The sequence below is a fragment of the Lactuca serriola genome, chromosome 4, assembly GCF_051521515.1.
Source record: "Lactuca serriola cultivar US96UC23 chromosome 4, Lser_US96UC23_V15, whole genome shotgun sequence".
In the NCBI taxonomy this organism is placed as follows: Eukaryota; Viridiplantae; Streptophyta; class Magnoliopsida; order Asterales; family Asteraceae; genus Lactuca; species Lactuca serriola.
This window is the reverse complement of record NC_136411.1, coordinates 390,581,979-390,601,652: the sequence shown is the minus strand read 5'-3', so window position 1 is coordinate 390,601,652 and position 19,674 is coordinate 390,581,979. Positions and strand designations below refer to the sequence as shown.

Sequence of the window (19,674 nt, the reverse complement as noted above, 5' to 3'; positions counted from 1 at the left end):
ATGTGGAATGAATTTCAATAGAGTTTTAGTAACGGTCCACAATATATATTTTTTGGGAACGGCAAATGATTAATCGGAAGTCTACTCGCATATTTCAACGAGCATCTCGGGTTCGAGCTTCTTTATAGGGCAAACCCAGCCTCATAGGGATTTCCAGAAAAAATAATGAATTCTCTTACTAAATATTGAAAATGGTCCGATGAGAAAATGTTCGAATCCTCTTTAGTAAATATTGAAAATGGTCCAAAAAGCAAAGACAAATATTCTTTGTGTAACATATATTATTTTTGTTTATTTATAACATGTCATTGTAATGGTAAAAACATAATAAAAATAAAAATGACTATATGATGTAAAATAGACATACTATATATGTTTTATTTCCAAGATTACAAGTAATCTATCCCGAAAACTAATAATAACCATGATACTATTCCATAAAATTCAATGAACTCAATTAAAATATAATAAAATAATATATTAGTACTATTTATTACGATCTGTGCTATAAATTGCATCCATAGATTTACATATATTGTGTCATAGCACATGATTGAGACCGAGATAGAGTTGACCAAACCCTCATACTATCTTCCTCACTCGTCTATCGAAAAAATTAAACAAATCCTTCCACATTTAAATTTGCAGGCCTCTAATCGCCTCCTTGAACCTTCCATTTACATACTACAAAGTACAATCTCTCGTTTTCTCTCTCTATGATTTTTGTATTTTGACTAGTCAACTTCTGTATCCTTCTATCTTTCTGTACATTCGTCTTTAAGCTTTCAAGATCCAGATTTCACCGATTCTTTTTCTTTCGTCAGATAAGCTTCTATGATGTCTTAATCTTTGTACCTCTGCAAACCCTTTTGATCTTTTTTTGATTCTTGATCTTTTGTCTGCAAAATCGCAAAATCCCATCTGGGATTTGTGGATTTAGCTTCAAGAAAATGGCACCAAGTTCTGTGGTAGTGACAATAGACAAACCAAGCAACATCTCGTTAGTAGAAGTCGATGATTCAGAAACATCTGTGTTTCTTGAGAAGCAAAAAACAGCAAGCACGAAACAGTTTTCATGGCTGCTTTTACTCAAAGCTCAAAGAATCCTCTCTTTCTTTCCATGGTTAGCAATGGGGGTTTCCAAGACCTTTGTTTCTGTTAAAAAGCGCATTGCTTTATCAGATTCAAGCAAAGATGAAGTCAAATATAAAGAGAGGATTATGTACAAATTCATAAGAGTATTTCTTGCTATTTCTATTGTCGCTTTGGTTGTTGAAATCATTGCTTATTTACAAAATTGGGATTTGAAACTTATACCATCGGAAGCTATGGGACTTGTACACTTGTCTTACATGGGTTGGATTTCATTCAGAGCTGATTATCTTGCTCCATCCATCACGATGTTGTCTCAATTCTGCGTTTTGCTTTTCATGATTCAATCGCTCGATAGATTCATACTTGGGATTGGTTGTTTTTGGATCAAATTGAAGAAAATCAAGCCGGTGATTGATGATCAATCTTACGACATTGAAGATCCTTCGTCTTTCCCCATGGTTCTCGTTCAGATCCCCATGTGCAATGAAAGAGAGGTACCATTTTACCAAATAATTTTGGGGTTTTCCAGTCAAATCTAAGAAAAACCCATGTTTTTTTTTATCGATCTTTTTGCTGATTAATTTTGTGGGTTTCGTGTAATGAAGGTGTATCAACAATCAATCGCATCTGCTTGCCAATTGGATTGGCCAAAAGACAGGATTTTGATTCAAGTTTTGGACGATTCAAGCGATGAACTTTTACAGATTTTGATAAGAAACGAAGTGAATTCATGGAAAGAGAAAGGAGTGAACATCATCTACAGACACAGATTCGTTAGAACAGGATACAAAGCTGGAAATCTTCATTCAGCGATGTCTTGTGATTATGTCAAAAACTATGAATTTGTTGCCATTTTAGATGCAGATTTTCAACCTAATCCTGATTTCCTTATACTGACAGTTCCGCATTTTAAGGTAACAAACCTACAAGACTATCTCTCACCAATAATTGATCATGGGTATCCACACTTTCCATATTTAGCAACTCTTTTACTTTTTTGTTTTTCCTTTTTTGATGATTAACCCACACATTTAAAGATTTATTTTATTTTATTTTTCTAGTCTTCTTTGAGTCTAGGGAAAAAACCTAATGCACCATGTGATCATGGTGTTCATTTGTTCTTTTTTGATTCAAATGAACTCCATAACAACCATATTGTTTCCAAAAAGTGGTTATAACATTTATCTCTTTATAATAACATCCTACTCTCCTTTCTTTCTATTACAACATTATACTTTTCATCATTCTTTTCTTATCAAGACATTGTGCTTTGAAATATCTACCAAATGTACATTGTAACATGAAGAAATGAAAGATAAGACACTATAATGAATACGTTGCTATTTGTTACATTATCTAATTTTTTTGTGTAATTTTAGGGGAAACCGGATTTGGCTCTTGTTCAAGCAAGGTGGTCATTTGTAAACAAAGATGAAAACTTACTCACAAGGCTACAAAACATCAATTTGTGTTTCCATTTTGAAGTTGAACAACAAGTGAATGGACACTTTCTCAATTTCTTTGGGTTCAATGGAACAGCGGGTGTTTGGAGGATTAAAGCTTTGGAAGAATCGGGTGGATGGCTTGAAAGAACAACGGTTGAAGATATGGATATTGCTGTTAGAGCACATTTGAATGGATGGAAGTTTATTTATCTTAATGATGTTAAAGTTCTTTGTGAATTGCCTGAGTCTTATGAAGCTTATAAGAAACAACAACATCGATGGCATTCGGGTCCTATGCAACTTTTTCGTCTTTGCCTTCCTGCTATCCTTTCTTCCAAGGTTCATTTACTAATTCATTATAATCTTTATTCGGACTTTTTTTTTATCACTTCTTCATATTACAAGTTTACAACGTTGTAACTATTATAAAAGAATTACCACATCATTGCAGTTTCATCGAAATTGAAAAAAATATATATAAGTTGCAAATATCCGGTTTTAGTGAACCTAAAATCCGCATATTTTCTATCAAACTTAAGGGCTTTTATGTCATTATCTCGCTATAATTAGGTAGATTTTCCAAAATATATGTCTTACTAAGAAAAAAGATGGAAATCAGAATGCTATAATTGAGTAGATCTTAGAAGTACAATTCCATAATAAGAAAAAAAAATTAAGTAGAAAGATGTCAAAGTAGAATGTTATAATACTTTCATTTCTATTTCACATATATAACACTTGAAGAAACAATATTAACCTTAAAGATTCAATCTTGTTGCAGATATCAAAGTGGAAAAAGGCAAACATGATCTTCTTGTTCTTCCTTTTACGAAAACTAATTCTACCCTTTTACTCATTCACCCTCTTCTGTGTGATTCTTCCCTTAACAATGTTCATACCCGAAGCCGAATTACCAATTTGGGTCATATGTTACGTACCCGTGACAATGTCAATCTTAAACATTCTCCCATCACCAAAATCATTCCCATTCTTGATGCCATACTTGTTGTTTGAGAACACAATGTCAGTAACCAAATTCAATGCCATGGTCTCTGGTCTTTTCCAGCTTGGAAGTGCATACGAATGGGTAGTCACTAAGAAATCAGGGAGATCATCGGAATCAGATCTTCTGGCATTTGCAGAAAGGGAATCGAAAAGCTTCAGTGAAGACAAGATTCAGAGACGTTTGTCTGATTCCGGACTTGACATGCTTGGGAAATTGAAGGAACAAGAGATTCCGATTGTTGTTGAGAAGAAGAAGAACAGGATTTATAGGAAAGAACTTGCACTTGCGTTCCTGTTGCTTACTGCTGCTACAAGAAGTCTTTTATCGGCTCATGGAATCCATTTCTATTTCTTGTTGTTTCAAGGGTTGTCGTTTCTTGCTGTTGGGTTGGATTTGATTGGGGAACAGGTGAACTGAAGGAATGAAAGAAATTGAAATTGGGGAAGAGTTTGGTGAGATGAATCGAGTGTTGGTACATAAGGAGAGTGTCCAGTTGGATATAGAATGAATGATATATCGGAGTTGGGTTTTTTTGTTTGGGTTATTGTATAATTAATCACACAAGTTTTATTAATTCTTCGATCGTTGTTTAGTTAATAGGAGTTGATACTTAAAGGAGGCGATCGTTATATAAAGATTCGTTTGTTTTGAAACTATTATAATTTAATAAACTAAATATGGTATTCTAATTCTGATTGTTTGGCATATAAGTTAAGCTGATTAGGGTTGTTAGCTATATGGATAAAACCGAATTGCCCAATTGGACAATTTGGATTCGACTATTTGATTCGGATATTCGGATTTTTGGATTGGTTTTCAACTAAACCTAATTATTATTTTGGATTTCGGATTGGTTCTGGTTTATAAAATAAGAACCGAATAATCCAAAACAACCAAATAAACATTTATTATTTATTTATTTATAATATATATCTATAGTTATCTATTAATTTTGTAATTTATTTTTTCTAATAGGTTCGAAAAGTTTCACCCGATAAAAAAAACATCAATATGTATTATCTTTCAAAAGTTCTTTATCTATAAAATATTTAAATATAATATATCTTCTTAATAGTTGTTTATAAATTTAAAATCACAACTAAATAATTTGTTTTCGCTTCTTGTGTAAAATTGAATAATATTATAATTATATGTTGTTTTAAAATGTTTCGGTTTTTGAAAACCGAATTATAAAAACCAATTCAACCGAATTGTAATTGGATCGGATGGGATGGAAATTGAATTTTGTTTGGATTATTTTGATCCATGTTTTGAAAACCAAAATCAATTTGGATTAACTTGATTGGATCGGATCAAACCGATTCATCCAAACGAAAACTCCTAGTCTTGATCATCTTATTGGACTTTTTTCACAAGTTTTCCGAATATTCCCTTATATCTGTTTTACACAACTTTTCAAAGTTTTCCATATAATTTATCAGCTACATTTTATCAAACACTATTACTTTATCAATTAACTTACTAAGTAAAAGCTAGTATTACACGTAATTTGCCAAACGAAACCTAAGTTATAATAAATTGATGCCGAATAAATTTAAGGAACGGGAGTAGTCGGAACAAATTTAGAAAAACAAAGTTTCCAAGAACAATAGTTGTCTTTTTGGCGTATGTCGCCTCTGTAATAATGAAGAAGGTAGGTTTTAGGACCTACCCAAAATTTCAATTTCATTTATAATATATAGACCATAAAAATTAGGAACTATCCTAAAAAAAGTAGAGGACCTATTTTGAGGTTGTTTTTAAAAAAAATGTCTTAAAAAACCATTTTAAAAAGAGAAAAAAAAAAGTTACAATGGGCAATTGTGCTGCTAAATATATACAGTTAAATATAATATATAGTTTTTATCACTGTTGTAAAAATTCTTGCTAGGTCCCGATTAATCTCCGATTAATCCATAGGCGCTATTCAACCAACTAGAGGGCGTCTAATGATTAATCTCTGCATAAATGTTGAGTGAAACAATATAAAAAGATGAAATTTTAACATTTTAAAGAAGTTCTATATCGATAGGAACTATTTTAGGTATGATTATTGTTGTATTAATCATATTAACCTATTTTGTTATGATATTAGTTGTATGCACGAACTTTGATATAATATTAGTCATATTTAATTTTTTAAAATTCAACAAATTAGCAATTAATGGTCACCGATTAATCCCTTAAACTCAACCTACCGACTAGCTAACGTCGAGCGTTTTTTACAACCTTGGTTTTTATCAAACAATAAGATATCAATGCTTTAATAATCAACTAGTTTTTCATTAAATCGTTCGGTTTTTTTAGTTATATTTCAGTCGGTTTTTTTTTAAAAAAAAATTAATCGGTAGTGTCTGATCCGTTTTTCAGTTATATTTTATTAAATCGTACACGGTCCGACCCAACCCGACCCCCCACAAGTGTTGTTGATTTTTTTTATCAGTTTCACTTAATTTGGGAACTAGGTGATATTTTGTTCTAGATTTGCCACCGGAAAGAATTAATCATAAATGGATGGTTTATTCTAAATTTTGTAATCTAATAAAGGGTAAATTGCACAAAAAGTCGTTATGTTTTTACTTTTTTTGCAATTTTGACAAGATGTTTATTTTTGTTGCATATAAGACACTTATTTTTCAATTTGTTGCAATACCCAGCAATTAACCGGTTACCCGGTTAACTCATGGTAACCATCTATATCTCCTTAGGTCATACCAAGTCAACGAATGTCAATAACTCTTCTCAAAACCCTCCATCGTGGACAATCATCTTATTCAAGACCTAATCTATAAAGGGTTTCTTTATTACTTATGGTAGATTCAAGATTCAAATGAACGTGGTAATGGAGAAGCCAACATTGTCGGATAAAAACCCAATAGAGGAACTAATACCGTCAGATGAAATGCCCATGGATGAAAGGTGCATTTATCATTACTTGACTCGTATCGGAAATTGGCTCCTAGTATGTTTGTGTTGACTTAGTTGGTTTATGGTTCGATCCTTATTGTGTGGACCCATATTTGAATTTTGTTTATATATAACAAGTACAACTGATTTTGTAGATTGTGAGTGTTAAGAACAAACATTGAGTGACTCAGAGGATAAAACATTTATGGTTGATGAAGAATTAGCCGACAATGATTCAAATGAACAAATAGGTTCTCGGTAGTTGAAGGTTTTCCACGATAAATTTCTTTATGACGTATGTCATGTCCCTGTTGAAAAGGAAAAAGAAATTGTTGATTATGAAGCAATTAAAGATGATGACATTTTTATAATGAAAGGGACATAGATGATGATACAATTTAATGTGGTACTCGGTTTGGTTTACAAGACCCATCATGGAACCACATATCCAGTAAAAGTCATGCTAATAAAGAGGAATTGCGTTTCTATCTTACGAATCATGCAATTGTCAATTGTTATGCACATGAGGCAGCAAAATCCTCAATTCAAAGACTTCAAGCCAACTGTGGTTAATTTTGACAAGAAAGATAAAAGTCATCCTTTTAAACTGTGGCCTTCGTGGATAAATAAAGAAAATACTTTTCATATTAAGGGACTTGATGAAAACCATACTTGGATTAGTGAGTCTAGGCATGCTACATTGGTGAATCCAAAGTGAATCGCAAAATACTTCCTTAAACAATTGAGTGTCAAGCTAAGAATGAAAGTTAGAAAGTCGAAATATGAAGTTTATATATGTAGTGCCAAAAGAATTTTTCTATAGGGAAAAAAAAAGAAAGCATTGGAAATTATAAATGGGAATTATGGAAGAGTTATTGGAAGTGGAAGATTGTTTTATTAAAGGGGAATGCAAAAGTAGCCAACGAATTTTCCTTTTTAGTTAATCTCAACTGTGAATGCTCTCGGTTTCTAGGCTTTTAAACTAGCACCAAACTGAGCCTTATATTGTGATTCAAAAGTGTATACACCAAAAATCTTCGGTTGAGTTTTAAAGACTACATGTGCACTTGGTCAGTTTATGCATAACATCCGTATCTTTTATACCATCGTATTTTTTAAGGTGTGGTATGTTGGTATCGGGTGGTACTGTTGTAGTGTGTAGCTTAACAATTCCACCCAAATGGTGATGGGTCATATGTGCCTTAAATAAGCATTTTAGGAGGTGTGTGTCTTGGTTGGGTTAGTTGTATCATCCTGAAGCATGTTTGTTTTTTCCGCTAAATACCTGGCCCGGAAACTCTAGTAGCCAAATAAGGTGTCCATAATGACCTTTTCTTATGGGGTGATGGTGTTAGTTCTTCTATTGACCATTATGTTGACATTGGTATAATTGATGTTTAAACAATGTTTTGAGGTTAGTTATTGTAGTTATGGGTTGAGTGGTTTTTGTTGTTTCGATGTTTGGAAAAAGTGGGCAACGAAGGTGTTACGGATGTTTATAACACCCGTGTTTCCAGGTATTTTCAGTTACAAATTAAATTTAAAAAATTGCATTTTTGGTCCTTACGCGGGGGGTACCCTATGGGTATGTCGAGAGTGGTTGGGTGTCGTGGACTCCTTTGAGTACACAGGACATACTCATGCAGATCCCAAACCCTAGTTTTTAGGGTTTAGACCCTATTTAAAGGACCTTAAGCCCTTGAGACATTCCTTACCTTCAGCCTCCACTCCCTCATTCTATCATTGCAAAACCCTAACCCTTAAGAGTTTGTTTTGGACCTTTAGATTGTTCTTGGTGTATTGTGGAAGAAGAAGGAGTTCATTTTTCTGGTTGGTGGGCTTGAAGCTTATAGATCAAGAGTTTTCTTTTCATCTGACAACTTCTGGAGGTATAAATCTCACACCTTTATGGTTCTATGGTTTTGATCTACGCTAGGGTTTAGTTTTCATAACTTTGGGTCCCATGGTTTGGTTCTTGTGAGTAAAAGCTACTCCAGAGCTCAAGTTTGTCACTTTATGTTTTTTTAAGGAACTTGTGTCATAAAAATGAAGTCTTTGTTGTTATTTCTCACTCATGCAAAAGTTTGAGGTTATTAAAGAGTGTTATGGACTTAAGGTTTAGATTTGGGCTCTATTAGCCCATGCAAAAGCTTAAATTTGTCGACTTTATCATTTAAAACCTTTCCAAGATTAAGATTTATGAGTTGGATGTATAGTCTTTAAGTATTAAGAGCTTAAAAGTGGTTTTGGATAATAAAGGATTACGTAGGGAGTAACCTATGAGTACACAGGTCGTAACGAGTTTTGCCAATTTCCTTTTCTATGGTAACCCAGTATGTTGGGCGTAATGGGGGAGTATGCATGGCGTACTCCCAGAAGTGCATTTTGGGCCATTTTGGGCCTTAGGTCATGCTTAATTGGTTCTGGTTAGGAAAAGGGTAGAATGGTCTTTTACCCTTAGTAAGAGAGATATGATATGGACCTTGATTATGGGTTATTACCCTAATTATTAATTAGGGTGGGTTTTAGATGTGTTCAGTGTGAGGAGCCCTTGTAGCAGCCCTTGTAGCAGCAAGCACATGTGTGATTCGGTTATCTTTAGTTTGAGGTAAGTCTTCTCACTGTGTTTGTGGGTCGAATGCGCCAATGTCGGCCCACTGAATTGTGTATATAGGATGATAGTTGTCTTTATGATTCTTACATGTTTATATGATTGGTTTGAAATAAACCCCATGGTTGGGCCCATTATTGTATGATCTGGTTGAAATAAACCCCAAGGTTGGGCCCTAGGGTAGGGCCCATGATTGTATATTGGGTTGGAATATACCCCAAGGTTGGGCCCAACTGTATGTTTGGTATGTGGTACTTTGAGAAACTCATTAAGCTCCATGCTTACAGTTTATGTTTATGGTTTCAGGTACTTCCAGTAGTAATATGGGTGGTGTACTAGGATTATACTTCTATGTTCAAGTTAGCAATATACTCAACAGAGTGTTAAAGAATGATATAAGGAGTTTTTAGAGAAATGATAGCCGATGATACCTCCTATGGAGGAGGTATTTATAATGTTGATGAAGGGGAATTTTTTTGTTACATCTTATAATTTTGTGGCTTTGTTGTATTTTTACAGGTGATCGTGGGAGGCGTACAATCCTTTTAGGGAATTAGGCGGAACGCTTTTGGCACTCCCGCATTGCTTTGGTTTCATACATGTGGTGTTTTTTCCCTGCTTTGGCTTATGGGGTGTCATCGCTTGTCTTGGCGTTTGACATAAGTCAAGGAGCACATTGTTCGGCTCTTAGGCCTAATAGGGTGGTACACTATTAGTATGCAATTTAGAAATGTATGAATTTACAAATTATTGGACCATTAATCACAACTATATTAACCAAACTACAAGTGCATGCAAAGTAGTAGTGTATTAAAAATGAGTGTTGCCACATATCCACAAAAACGAAAAAAACAGTAAGAGTTGTCTTTTTTTTATATAGGTAACGGTTTGTAGGGATGTAAACGGGCCGAACTAGTTGCTGGCTACTTGAGCTCGTCTCATTAAAAGCTCGAAAAGAGTCAAGCCTTAACAAGCCAAAGCCTAGAATAAAGCCCGATCATGCATGTGAGGGCTTGTTTAAACTTGTAGGCTTAAACGAGCTTTTGTATAATATATTTGTATTATATATATATATATATATATATATATATATATATATATATATATATATATTATTATTTATTACTTATATATTAATAAAATATTAAAAAATAACAAGTCAAACGGGTTATTTAATGAGCTTCACGAATAAACGAGCATTAACGAGCCGATCTCGAGTTTCATATATATGTTTCACGAGCCGAACTCAAGATCGAGATCGAGCCTCTAGACTCTTAACGAGCTCGAGCTTTTATAAATTTAAATGAGTGGTGCGATTAATGTCAAGACTCGGCTCAACTCCTTTACATCCTAACTGTTTTAAGATTGTTTTTTCAAGATTGTAACAACAGACAGATAAATTACCATAACTGTCTTCGTGGATATGGTTTGGTAAACTCATTATTAGCTAATGACAAAGTGTATATGTTGTGGTAAATATAAACATCTTCAAAGCTTAACAAGCACATATGCATGAAAAACATTTCGGGACCTTAAAATGGGAGTTTGGAACACTTGTAAGTCCAATCCTTGTCGGCAAATCCAAAATGTATTTTATAAACGGTTAGTCCGAAATATCAGAATCCAAAACGATTTAGCTCACGTATTATATGACAAATATAATTGATATATAGTCATAAATGGACATTATGGAGTATCTAGTGATATTTAAACATCTTGATTCCATATATTATGTTCTTATTTACTTTTATAAGATGAATTGATTTGTATATAACAATTTTTTTCGTACATAATAATTTATATTTTAAAATGTTGTATTGTACAACTCTATAAAAAATAAATTGTTATTTATGAAGAAAAATTATTGTGTATTAATCATTTTCTAAAAAATAAAAGTTATACGTATCCATATTTGTTATAATAATAATATACAGCACACTAATAATTTACAAATTAAGTTCTAAACAAGTTGATAAAAAGCGTCGGCCCATCTGGACCAACCGACAGAAATTCTGTTTTGATCCGAAACAGATTTGATGATTTGAACATTTTATTCAACATTCATCTGGCCCAACTTCCCTAGGATAGCTTACGTTTGTCCTCGAGATAGGTCTCTTTATAGACTATAGAGCCCATAATTCCTAATTAGTTCTTTATAGACTATAGAGCCCACATATACATTTCTACATTTCAGCTGTATCTTCAAATACGAACGAAAACTGCTTGATTTCTCGTTTCACTGTTCATATGAATACCTGCAATAATCGGAATATCGGATAGGAGATTAAAATTGAGGAATTATTGGTTCAAGGCTTCCTCTTATATCTTCCACAGAACGCTACTGGCGAGAGTATACAGGATTCAATAGCGAATTTTTGGGGAAAAAAATCAGTTTTGAACAATTGAGGTGAGAACCGGTGATTAACCAAGAGTAGACATTTCTAGCGCCTCAAGGTATGTCGTCTGATACACGAGCTTTTTTTTTTTTTTTTTTTTTTTTTTTTTTTTTTTTTCTGGGTTCATAAATTTGTTATTTGGGGTTGATTGTGTGTTTACAAGATTACTCTTGAGGTAAGTTGAATGTAGAATTAGCTGGTTGGACTTGTAATTCAATGTGTAGCTTTATCTTCCAACGAGCGCCAGGTGTTCGATGTAATGTCCAAAAGAGATGTTCTCTTTGTTTCTGCATTTATGACATGCATATTCATAGGTTCCTTCTTCTCTCATATAACATCTACCTTTCCATGCAGATTGACCTCAATAAAAATGGTGGCATTATCTTGCTCAAGCTCAATAACACATTCTTCAATAAAACCCCCCTTCCATTCTTCTGTTGTTACTATTACTCCAATTCCATGTAACTGCACCAGTATCAATTTCACTCAAATGATTACTCACCCTATCATTATAGAAAAAACATCTAGGTTTCCTGCAATTAGGGGAAAATTTTACCCTAAATTTTGTGCAATCAATCCACACCAAACTTCTTCCACTACCCACTTAGGAAACTGGGAAGATCCTGTTAGTAGTGATAGTGAAACTGATGAAGAAGATGACATTGAAGAGAACAATCTTGACTTTGAAAGTGATTGGGAGGAAGAAAAGGATGCTTCAGAAACCCAAATTAATATAGAAAGTTTGTCCACAAGCCAGATTGAAGAAGATTTAAAAAAAGGTTTATCATGTTATTATTATACCCTTTTTTTTAATGGTTTAAATCATGTTCTATTAAGCTGAAAGTGGAAGATTTGTTTTTATGATTGCAGAGGTTGAACAACTTCTGTCACCTGAAGAAAGAGCAATCTTGCAACAAAATGAATCTCCTAATTTGGACAAAATATCAACGGTGTGTTTTTAAATCATAATATGCATTCTGACTATAAAAAAATGTTTGTTTTTTATTGGCTTTTAAGCACCGAATTTGATTTTTTTTTTTTTTTTTGAGATTTTGTAACTCAGGAAAAGTGGAACCCTTTGCATACATTGGCCTTATCAGGGCAGATAAAGTTCATGGATAACCTTTTAGAAAATGGATTTGAGATTGATGCAGCTGATAAGGTATTTTTTTTATATTTAATGGATCCAATTAGTGAAATTTATAAAACAACTTATCTAAAAATCATATGGGTCAAAGTAATCATATGGGTCAAAGTCAATTAGTCAAACCGAAAGTACATTGCTATTTCTTGTATTTAATATTTTAATCCATTTAATGCAAAGCAGGAAGGACAAACTGCTCTTCACAAAGCAGTTTTAGGGAAAAAAGAGGCTGTGATTAGTCATCTTTTAAGAAAAGGTGCAAGTCCTCATGCCCAAGATCTGGTGGGACCCACCCTTCTCCTTCAACCTCCATTTTCCATATCATTATTCATTTCTTTTATTTCTTCTTCAAAAATTACTAAAATACCCTTGTGATAGAGTGGGGCTACTCCACTTCATTATGCAGTTCAAGTGAGTGCCATGCAAACGGTTAAGTTGCTCATCAAATGCAAAGCTGACGTGAATGTTGCTGATAATGTAATAATATAAATATTTGATTCTTTTATTTATTTTTTACTTTTTGTTAAAATTTAATTCAATCTTATTGTTTTATAGGAGGGGTGGACCCCATTGCATGTTGCAATGCAAAGTAGAAACAGAGACATAGCAAAAGTTTTGCTTGTGAATGGTGCAGACAAGACTAGAAGAACTGAGGTTAGTAAATTTTATAACAAATTTCAAGAAATATAAAAAAAAAAATGGATCGTTATATAAAATAATCACTTAATATATTCTTTTTTTTTTTCAGAATGGGAAAACTCCTCTTGATTTAGGGTTATGTTATGGGAAAGAATTCAAAGCTTATGATCTTGCCAAATTACTAAAGCTTGTGCCAGCAAACAATTATCACTGATGCCACGTGTCATGTTCATATGTTCTTGTTTTGCTATTCCACATATTTGATGTTCAAGAATCGATAGAAATCATCTTGAATTACATGAGATTTATATGTATTATTTGTAGAACTGTATCAAATAACAAAAATGGTTTTGAAAAAATAGGCCACGCAATGAAATGTTTTACTTCTTTCATGAGAAAATATATAATACTCTCCTCTAAACTTGTTTGTTTAGATTCTTGATTTTTGTATTCCATGTATTTAAATTGTGTGGTATTTTTTTTACAAGCGTTTTAGTTGATTATCGAGTTGTTGTATTTGCTAATTTCGACTTTTGGCTTCCCATAAACATCCGGAAATTTGTTTATGTGGAATAGCAGTTTTATCAGTTATCGCAGGTCATAATGGTGTAATAAAAAAGAAATCGTTTGTTCGCTGGGTGTCTCATTTTTATTATTTATTTTTTTATTTTTATTTTTTTTAATTTCATGACCAAATGGTTAAATTGGTAACACTTTGTTGCTTAAGAGGGTGTTTGGATAAATTAGCTTATAGCTTATTAGCGATGAGAGAAAAAAGCTTTTGTAAAGTGTTTGGATTAAAAATAAGCAATAAGCTACAAACAGAGGGGGGGGGGGGGGGGAATGTTTTTTAAAAATAGTTTATTTAACTTATTCCCACTGTAAAAAGTTGATTTTTAATGTTTTCTATCCAAATACTTAAACTTAACTTATAGCGGTAGGGATAAACAATAAGCTACTGATTTTAGAATGAATGATGGGCTGGGCCACCTCGAATGGCGTGAGCTGCATGTGGGGAGACCCACACGTATGGTTTTTAGGGGGATCTGGTCGAAAGACCGGTCGACGCCCACCCAACTAGAGGGACTGAGAAATTAATAGAGTATAAAACTTATTTTCAAGCTTTACCTTATTCTGATAGTTCGGAGGGCGATCGCAGAGTCACTGAATGAAGTCATAAGCTCCCTTTTTTTTTTCCCTATCCAAACACCCTCTAAATATGGTTGTGCTTCTTATTATTGAAGTCCCGCATACTTAATCCAACCAAACCAGATCTTTTATTAGAAGATATTTTTTATTCATAGTCAACTTTTATTATTTTTGTGGTTATAAAAGTTATAAAGAATTTATTTTTATCATTAGAAAACTAAGATTGTATTAATATGCCATCATGTTTAGTCGGTACAGTTTCATCAAAATGTTGACCTAGAGCATTATACAACTCACTTCTATATACTAATTTTCACTTGATTTCTCACTCCATACTTCTTCAATCTCATGCCATTTTGATATTACTTTATATTTATAGTAATACTATTTATTTGCACCAAAATGGAGTTAAACTTTGGTTGTCGGGTTTAGTCTCTTTCGGACGGTAATCTCGACAAAGTATTGTGGCAAAATTTTAAACCACACAAAATGTATTGTTCCTAAACACCATTGATATGTATATAATGCAATAACTAATATCCTTAATATCATGTTATTCATTAAATGATAATAATTATTATATATATTAGAACAAAAGTTGTTATGAAGAGTAAAGTTTTAGGTTTTTAAATTTTTGCTACTTTTTTTTTTTTTTTTTTTTTTTTTTTTTTTTTTTTTTTTTTAGGTTTTGGCCACAATGCATAGTTTTAGAGTTTTACAATTTTGCCCTAAAAATTTTTTATTTTAGATTTTGTCAACAAATAATCTTAAAATTTAGCCATAAACTTTTTTATTATAGACTTTAGCTACATAACTTTCTTATTTTGGTATATTTGATCTCTAAACTTTCGTACGTTTGTATTTTCCATCACTTACTTTGTCGAATGCCACTTTTCATCTCCAACTTTGTAAAATATTATTTTCACCCCCTCAATTTTAAACACCGATATTTTTCATCTCTTTACCTTTCGTATCTTCGCATATTTGCATGTTTAATATGTTTGATCCCTACGTAGAAAATAAATTAAAAGAACGGTCCTTGTAATCTATATATACTTATATAGGTCCTTGTGCAAAATTATATTTACATGAATGATGCATATGTTTAAAAAATTACATAAATGCTCATTTCTTATAACAAAATTTAAAATATAAGCTTTTGTCCCTACGTAAAGAATGAATTGTGAAAATGATCCATGTGTGTGTGTTTGTGTGTTTTAAACAATCCTTGTAAATTTATAAGCAAAACCTTGTTTGCGTCCCCCATGAATTGGGATGGGCATTTTCTATTGTTCATAAAAATAAAGCTTAATATATGCAAGTTAAATTAAAAAAAAAAAAAAAAAAAAAAAAAAAAAAAAAAAAAAACTAATATAATGTAACATGTTTTTTTTTTAAATTTTATGATAATATAATTTATAAATTTATAGTAATAAAAATATATTATACGTATAATACAAGATGGGTTTGACAATATATATAGAGTTACAAAAATAAATACGAACGAAGTAAAATAAAGATTGATAAAAGCTTATATAGAAAACAAAATTAAAATTAATTATTACAATATTATAATAAAAAATAAATAAAAATATATTGTTATTTATTGTATTGAATTTTAAGCAAAACTGAAAAAAAAGAAAAAAAAAAACCCATATGATATATTTGATTACACACAATTATAATAGGGTGAACATTTGGACAGTTAGACCAGCTAGGAACCAGACCTTGACCTTGACCAGGACTGGTCATCAGTTCTTTAAATCATGCTTAATGGGTCCGGATACAAAACCGGGTAGGTCTAGTTCAGGTCTATGCCCGATTCGATGCGTATCTATTTTAAAGCAATAGATAAACTAACTTTGGTAGGACGCGTTTAGATAAACTAACTTTGGTAGGACTTCAACGCGTTGTACTATATGCACTTAAAGGTGTACGAGTCTACTAGTACAAAAACCGGAAAACCCAAACCGGAACCTGGATCCAGATCCGATAAGCAAGTACAATCTACAGTCTACCAACCGGTCCACCCTACTTCAACGTGTGGTACCATGTGGGCCGGTTCTGGTCCAAATACCGACGCTAGGACTTTGGGTTGGGCCATAAACGTCTGCCATAGATGAAGACATGAAGTCGTCGACTACTTCGATATTTTTCGCGCCAATAAGCCCAGTACCTATTCAGGAATCGTGCAACATTTTCCGTCATTGTCGAGTTCTTCTTCGGATTGACTGTTTACTTCGCTTCATGCAATTCAGTGGATTTAAAAGGTATATATGTTTTGTTGATCTTCAGTAACAACTATGTATTCGATATCTTTGAACTATTGTAATACGACACATCGCTTATTTGGTAATAGATAAAAGGGGAATGATTAGGGTACAGAACTGCAGATTGCTGTTTCTGATTTTTCCTGCACTATCAATCCGTAAATTGGCTTTACTATTTCACTTTTCAATGATGATTTCAGGTGAGATTTAGTATTTGGGGTTATAACTAGGGCAAAATTTTGATTCTCCACAATCATCAATGGAGGACGAGAAGGACGCGTTTTACGTTGTGAGGAAAGGCGACATTGTTGGCGTGTACAGGAGTTTGAATGATTGCCAGTCTCTGGTAAACTTGTTTTGATTTCATCTTCATCGCCTTTCGAATTCCAGTTACTTCTGCTAATCTTTCATTTTTTTTACCTCATAAACAATGTAAGTGACTTACACTAATCTTTGAACAATCATTCAGCTATGTGGTCCAGATGTTGATGTTTTCAAAGGCTATCGATTGTCTAACGTTGCTGAAAAATTCCTCTCCTCACATGGACTCAATAATGCAATCTATTCCGTTGGTGTTTCTAATGTCCAAGGTGACCTTTTTGGACAACTTATTCCCTGTCCATTTCAGGTTAGACTTCTTCATTCATCTGAATCTTGATATCTTTTTATCTTTATTTTTGTAATGTTCAAGAGTTCGTCATGTTTCAGCAACCAGCTTCCATTAAAACTAACAGCAAGACACCTATAGAGAAGAGGATGAAGGTAATGTTGCAGTTTGTTTGTATTTTATCATAAACTTCTTTCATGTCTAAATTTTATGATTTGTGTTTTTGTACACAGAAAGATGTTGTTGGATCAACTTCATTATCAGAAGCTCCTCAAAGAAAGTTACCAGAAACAGAAAGCTTTATAGAGGCTTTACCAGTTTCTGCTTATTGTGTAAGTTTCCACACCATTGAGTCGAGTCTTCATGTTCTTCATTTCCATTAATTATAAATTTATAATCATCTTTAATAATCAACTAAAACTGTCTTTAATCTTTATGTTCTCAGTGCTCCTGTATTCTTGAGTTTGATGGTGCAGCCAAAAATAACCCTGGACCTGCAGGTGCTGGTGCTGTGATCCGTGCAGTAGACGGAAGTCTGGTATATAAATATTGAACTTTTCTAACATTCTTCCAAATATACCCCTTATTAGCTAAAAAAAAAACAAATCTTCTACATGCCCTTTTATGTCATTTCACATATTTCAGCTACATCTAGTTTTACCAAACATCATGTTTTAACAGCTAGCTTTTCAGTTAGTCTGCTAGTCTGCTACATTTTCTAGAACTAAGTAAACCATCTCAGTTAGACAAAATTACCATTTTACCCTTATATTGCAAAATCAAAAGTTCAGAATATTCAAAATTTTGAAATTTGTAGGTCTATCGTCTGCGTGAGGGTTTAGGTGTTGCAACCAACAATGTGGCTGAATATCGAGCTGTGATTTTAGGTTTAAGGTATGCTCTGGAGAGAGGGTTTAGACATATTCGTGTGCAAGGAGACTCTAAACTTGTTTGTATGCAGGTATTTTTTTTTATAAATTTATATATATTTTTCAACAACAATATGTTAATTTTTTTTTTAAGAAAACAGGTTAATGGGGTGTGGAAGACGAAAACACAGAACATGACTGAGTTGTGTAAAGTGGCAAAGGAGTTGAAGGAGAAGTTTTTATCTTTCCAGATTTGTCATGTTGAAAGGGTACATATTTCTATCATATATCTTTATTTAATACTAATATGCAAATAAATTTCACATTTTTTTTTTAAAATATTGGCAGGAGTACAATTCTGAAGCAGACGCCCAAGCCAACCTGGCTGTATATCTCCAGAGTAAGAATGTCTCCAGATATTTTTCTTTAATCAGTGTCAGTGTCAGTGTCAGATATGTAATATCTTATATCTTATATCTATACAGGTGGTGAAGTTCAGGAGGAAGTGGAGAGGAGATAGTTTAGTTTGAACCTTTTCTAAAATGTCCACTAACAACTCTCTTTACTTTTGGGTCCTTAGAATGTAATTCGCAAACGCAAGAAACGATATTTTATAAAAAAAAAAAAAAAAAAAAAAAAAAAAAAAAAAAAAAAAAAGTAGCATTAGGGGGTGTTTGGTTCGCAAATGCCGGTATTGGGTGGGGATGAGTATATATCATTGAAGTCAGGGGGAGCATTTGCCTTAAGCTAAGGGTTTCATGATTTATTCATCGTAGCAGATTATATATACACATGACATATATCATTGAAGTATTTTTTGACTAAAAAAACATAAATGAACATAAACAAATGCAATTCTAAGACAATAGGGGTATACTCTTCGGCCTATTTAGGATTATGAAATGATCCTAACTACATACATGTTGTATACTACAAAATATACGACAGAAAAATGACATTCTTGATAAAAAAAAATAATAATAAAAAAAAAAAAATGCTTTAGACCTAGCCGATCAAGACTCAAAGAGGTGTTATTAACTAGTAAAAAAACATAATTTTATCTTTTAACAAAAAACTAGAAAAAAAAAAAAAACTCATGTATAAAGGGATATAATCTACTCTAATAAATAAAGATTTTTTTGCCAGATATCCTTTTTTTTTCATTTGAACATATGACATTTTCTAAAATTTTTAAATTTTCTATTTTCCACTTATCATTTCATTGTATTTTTTATTTTATTAAATTAAAATTCCACATTTATTTATTAGAAAGGGTTTATATATGTAATGTATTCTATACATTAAAGCCTTTTTAATTTAATAATTCAAAAAAAAATAATTTTCTTATAAATTCAAAATTTTCAAATTATTAAGATTTTATATTTAATTTTTTTTTTTAAATAAACTCATGTAATACATAGTTTCACACACCTAGGATTGATAATAGTTTAACCTATTAAAAGACAAACATACATCCACTCATAGATACATATTTAGATTTTATTCCCAGAGAACATATTCTAAAAATTAATAACA

The 19,674-nt window shown here is 32.4% G+C and overlaps 3 protein-coding genes across 4 annotated transcripts; all 3 read left to right on the top strand.

Annotated features, from left to right (window-relative positions):
- The first annotated feature begins 537 nt into the window (after positions 1-537).
- LOC145097857 (xyloglucan glycosyltransferase 4-like) lies at positions 538-4,238 on the top strand. The gene is made up of 4 exons (XM_079035511.1): positions 538-1,589; positions 1,701-2,009; positions 2,475-2,879; positions 3,322-4,238. The coding sequence occupies exons 1-4, from the start codon at positions 951-953 to the stop codon at positions 3,961-3,963; spliced, it is 1,995 nt and encodes a 664-aa protein (XP_078891637.1). The 5' UTR covers positions 538-950; the 3' UTR covers positions 3,964-4,238.
- Positions 4,239-11,241: 7,003 nt separating this feature from the next.
- Positions 11,242-13,664, top strand: EMB506 (Ankyrin repeat family protein). Its single transcript, XM_079035508.1, has 8 exons — positions 11,242-11,518; positions 11,815-12,239; positions 12,331-12,410; positions 12,524-12,622; positions 12,788-12,886; positions 12,983-13,081; positions 13,160-13,258; positions 13,353-13,664. The coding sequence occupies exons 2-8, from the start codon at positions 11,831-11,833 to the stop codon at positions 13,455-13,457; spliced, it is 990 nt and encodes a 329-aa protein (XP_078891634.1). The 5' UTR covers positions 11,242-11,518; positions 11,815-11,830; the 3' UTR covers positions 13,458-13,664.
- Positions 13,665-16,517: 2,853 nt separating this feature from the next.
- On the top strand, positions 16,518-18,904 carry LOC145097855 (uncharacterized). 2 transcript variants are annotated; one of them, XM_079035509.1, is made up of 10 exons: positions 16,518-16,662; positions 16,863-17,008; positions 17,132-17,290; positions 17,371-17,424; positions 17,503-17,601; positions 17,715-17,807; positions 18,087-18,230; positions 18,300-18,407; positions 18,487-18,538; positions 18,624-18,904. In XM_079035509.1, the coding sequence occupies exons 2-10, from the start codon at positions 16,922-16,924 to the stop codon at positions 18,656-18,658; spliced, it is 831 nt and encodes a 276-aa protein (XP_078891635.1). In that variant the 5' UTR covers positions 16,518-16,662; positions 16,863-16,921; the 3' UTR covers positions 18,659-18,904. The 2 variants fall into 2 exon arrangements, with proteins under 2 accessions (XP_078891635.1, XP_078891636.1); XM_079035510.1 differs by lacking the exon at positions 16,518-16,662 and adding an exon at positions 16,669-16,771.
- Positions 18,905-19,674: the final 770 nt, after the last annotated feature.

Excerpts from the sequence above, each read along its gene's own strand:
- LOC145097857 (XM_079035511.1), top strand. The coding sequence starts at position 951 with ATGGCACCAAGTTCTGTGGTAGTGACAATAGACAAACCAAGCAACATC. Across the intron at positions 1,590-1,700 it reads CCATGTGCAATGAAAGAGAG|GTGTATCAACAATCAATCGC; the intron begins GTACCATTTTAC and ends CGTGTAATGAAG. Across the intron at positions 2,010-2,474 it reads TGACAGTTCCGCATTTTAAG|GGGAAACCGGATTTGGCTCT; the intron begins GTAACAAACCTA and ends GTGTAATTTTAG.
- EMB506 (XM_079035508.1), top strand. The coding sequence starts at position 11,831 with ATGGTGGCATTATCTTGCTCAAGCTCAATAACACATTCTTCAATAAAA. Across the intron at positions 12,240-12,330 it reads TGAAGAAGATTTAAAAAAAG|AGGTTGAACAACTTCTGTCA; the intron begins GTTTATCATGTT and ends TTATGATTGCAG. Across the intron at positions 12,887-12,982 it reads GTCCTCATGCCCAAGATCTG|AGTGGGGCTACTCCACTTCA; the intron begins GTGGGACCCACC and ends CCCTTGTGATAG.
- LOC145097855 (XM_079035509.1), top strand. The coding sequence starts at position 16,922 with ATGGAGGACGAGAAGGACGCGTTTTACGTTGTGAGGAAAGGCGACATT. Across the intron at positions 17,602-17,714 it reads TACCAGTTTCTGCTTATTGT|TGCTCCTGTATTCTTGAGTT; the intron begins GTAAGTTTCCAC and ends TTATGTTCTCAG. Across the intron at positions 17,808-18,086 it reads GTGCAGTAGACGGAAGTCTG|GTCTATCGTCTGCGTGAGGG; the intron begins GTATATAAATAT and ends TGAAATTTGTAG.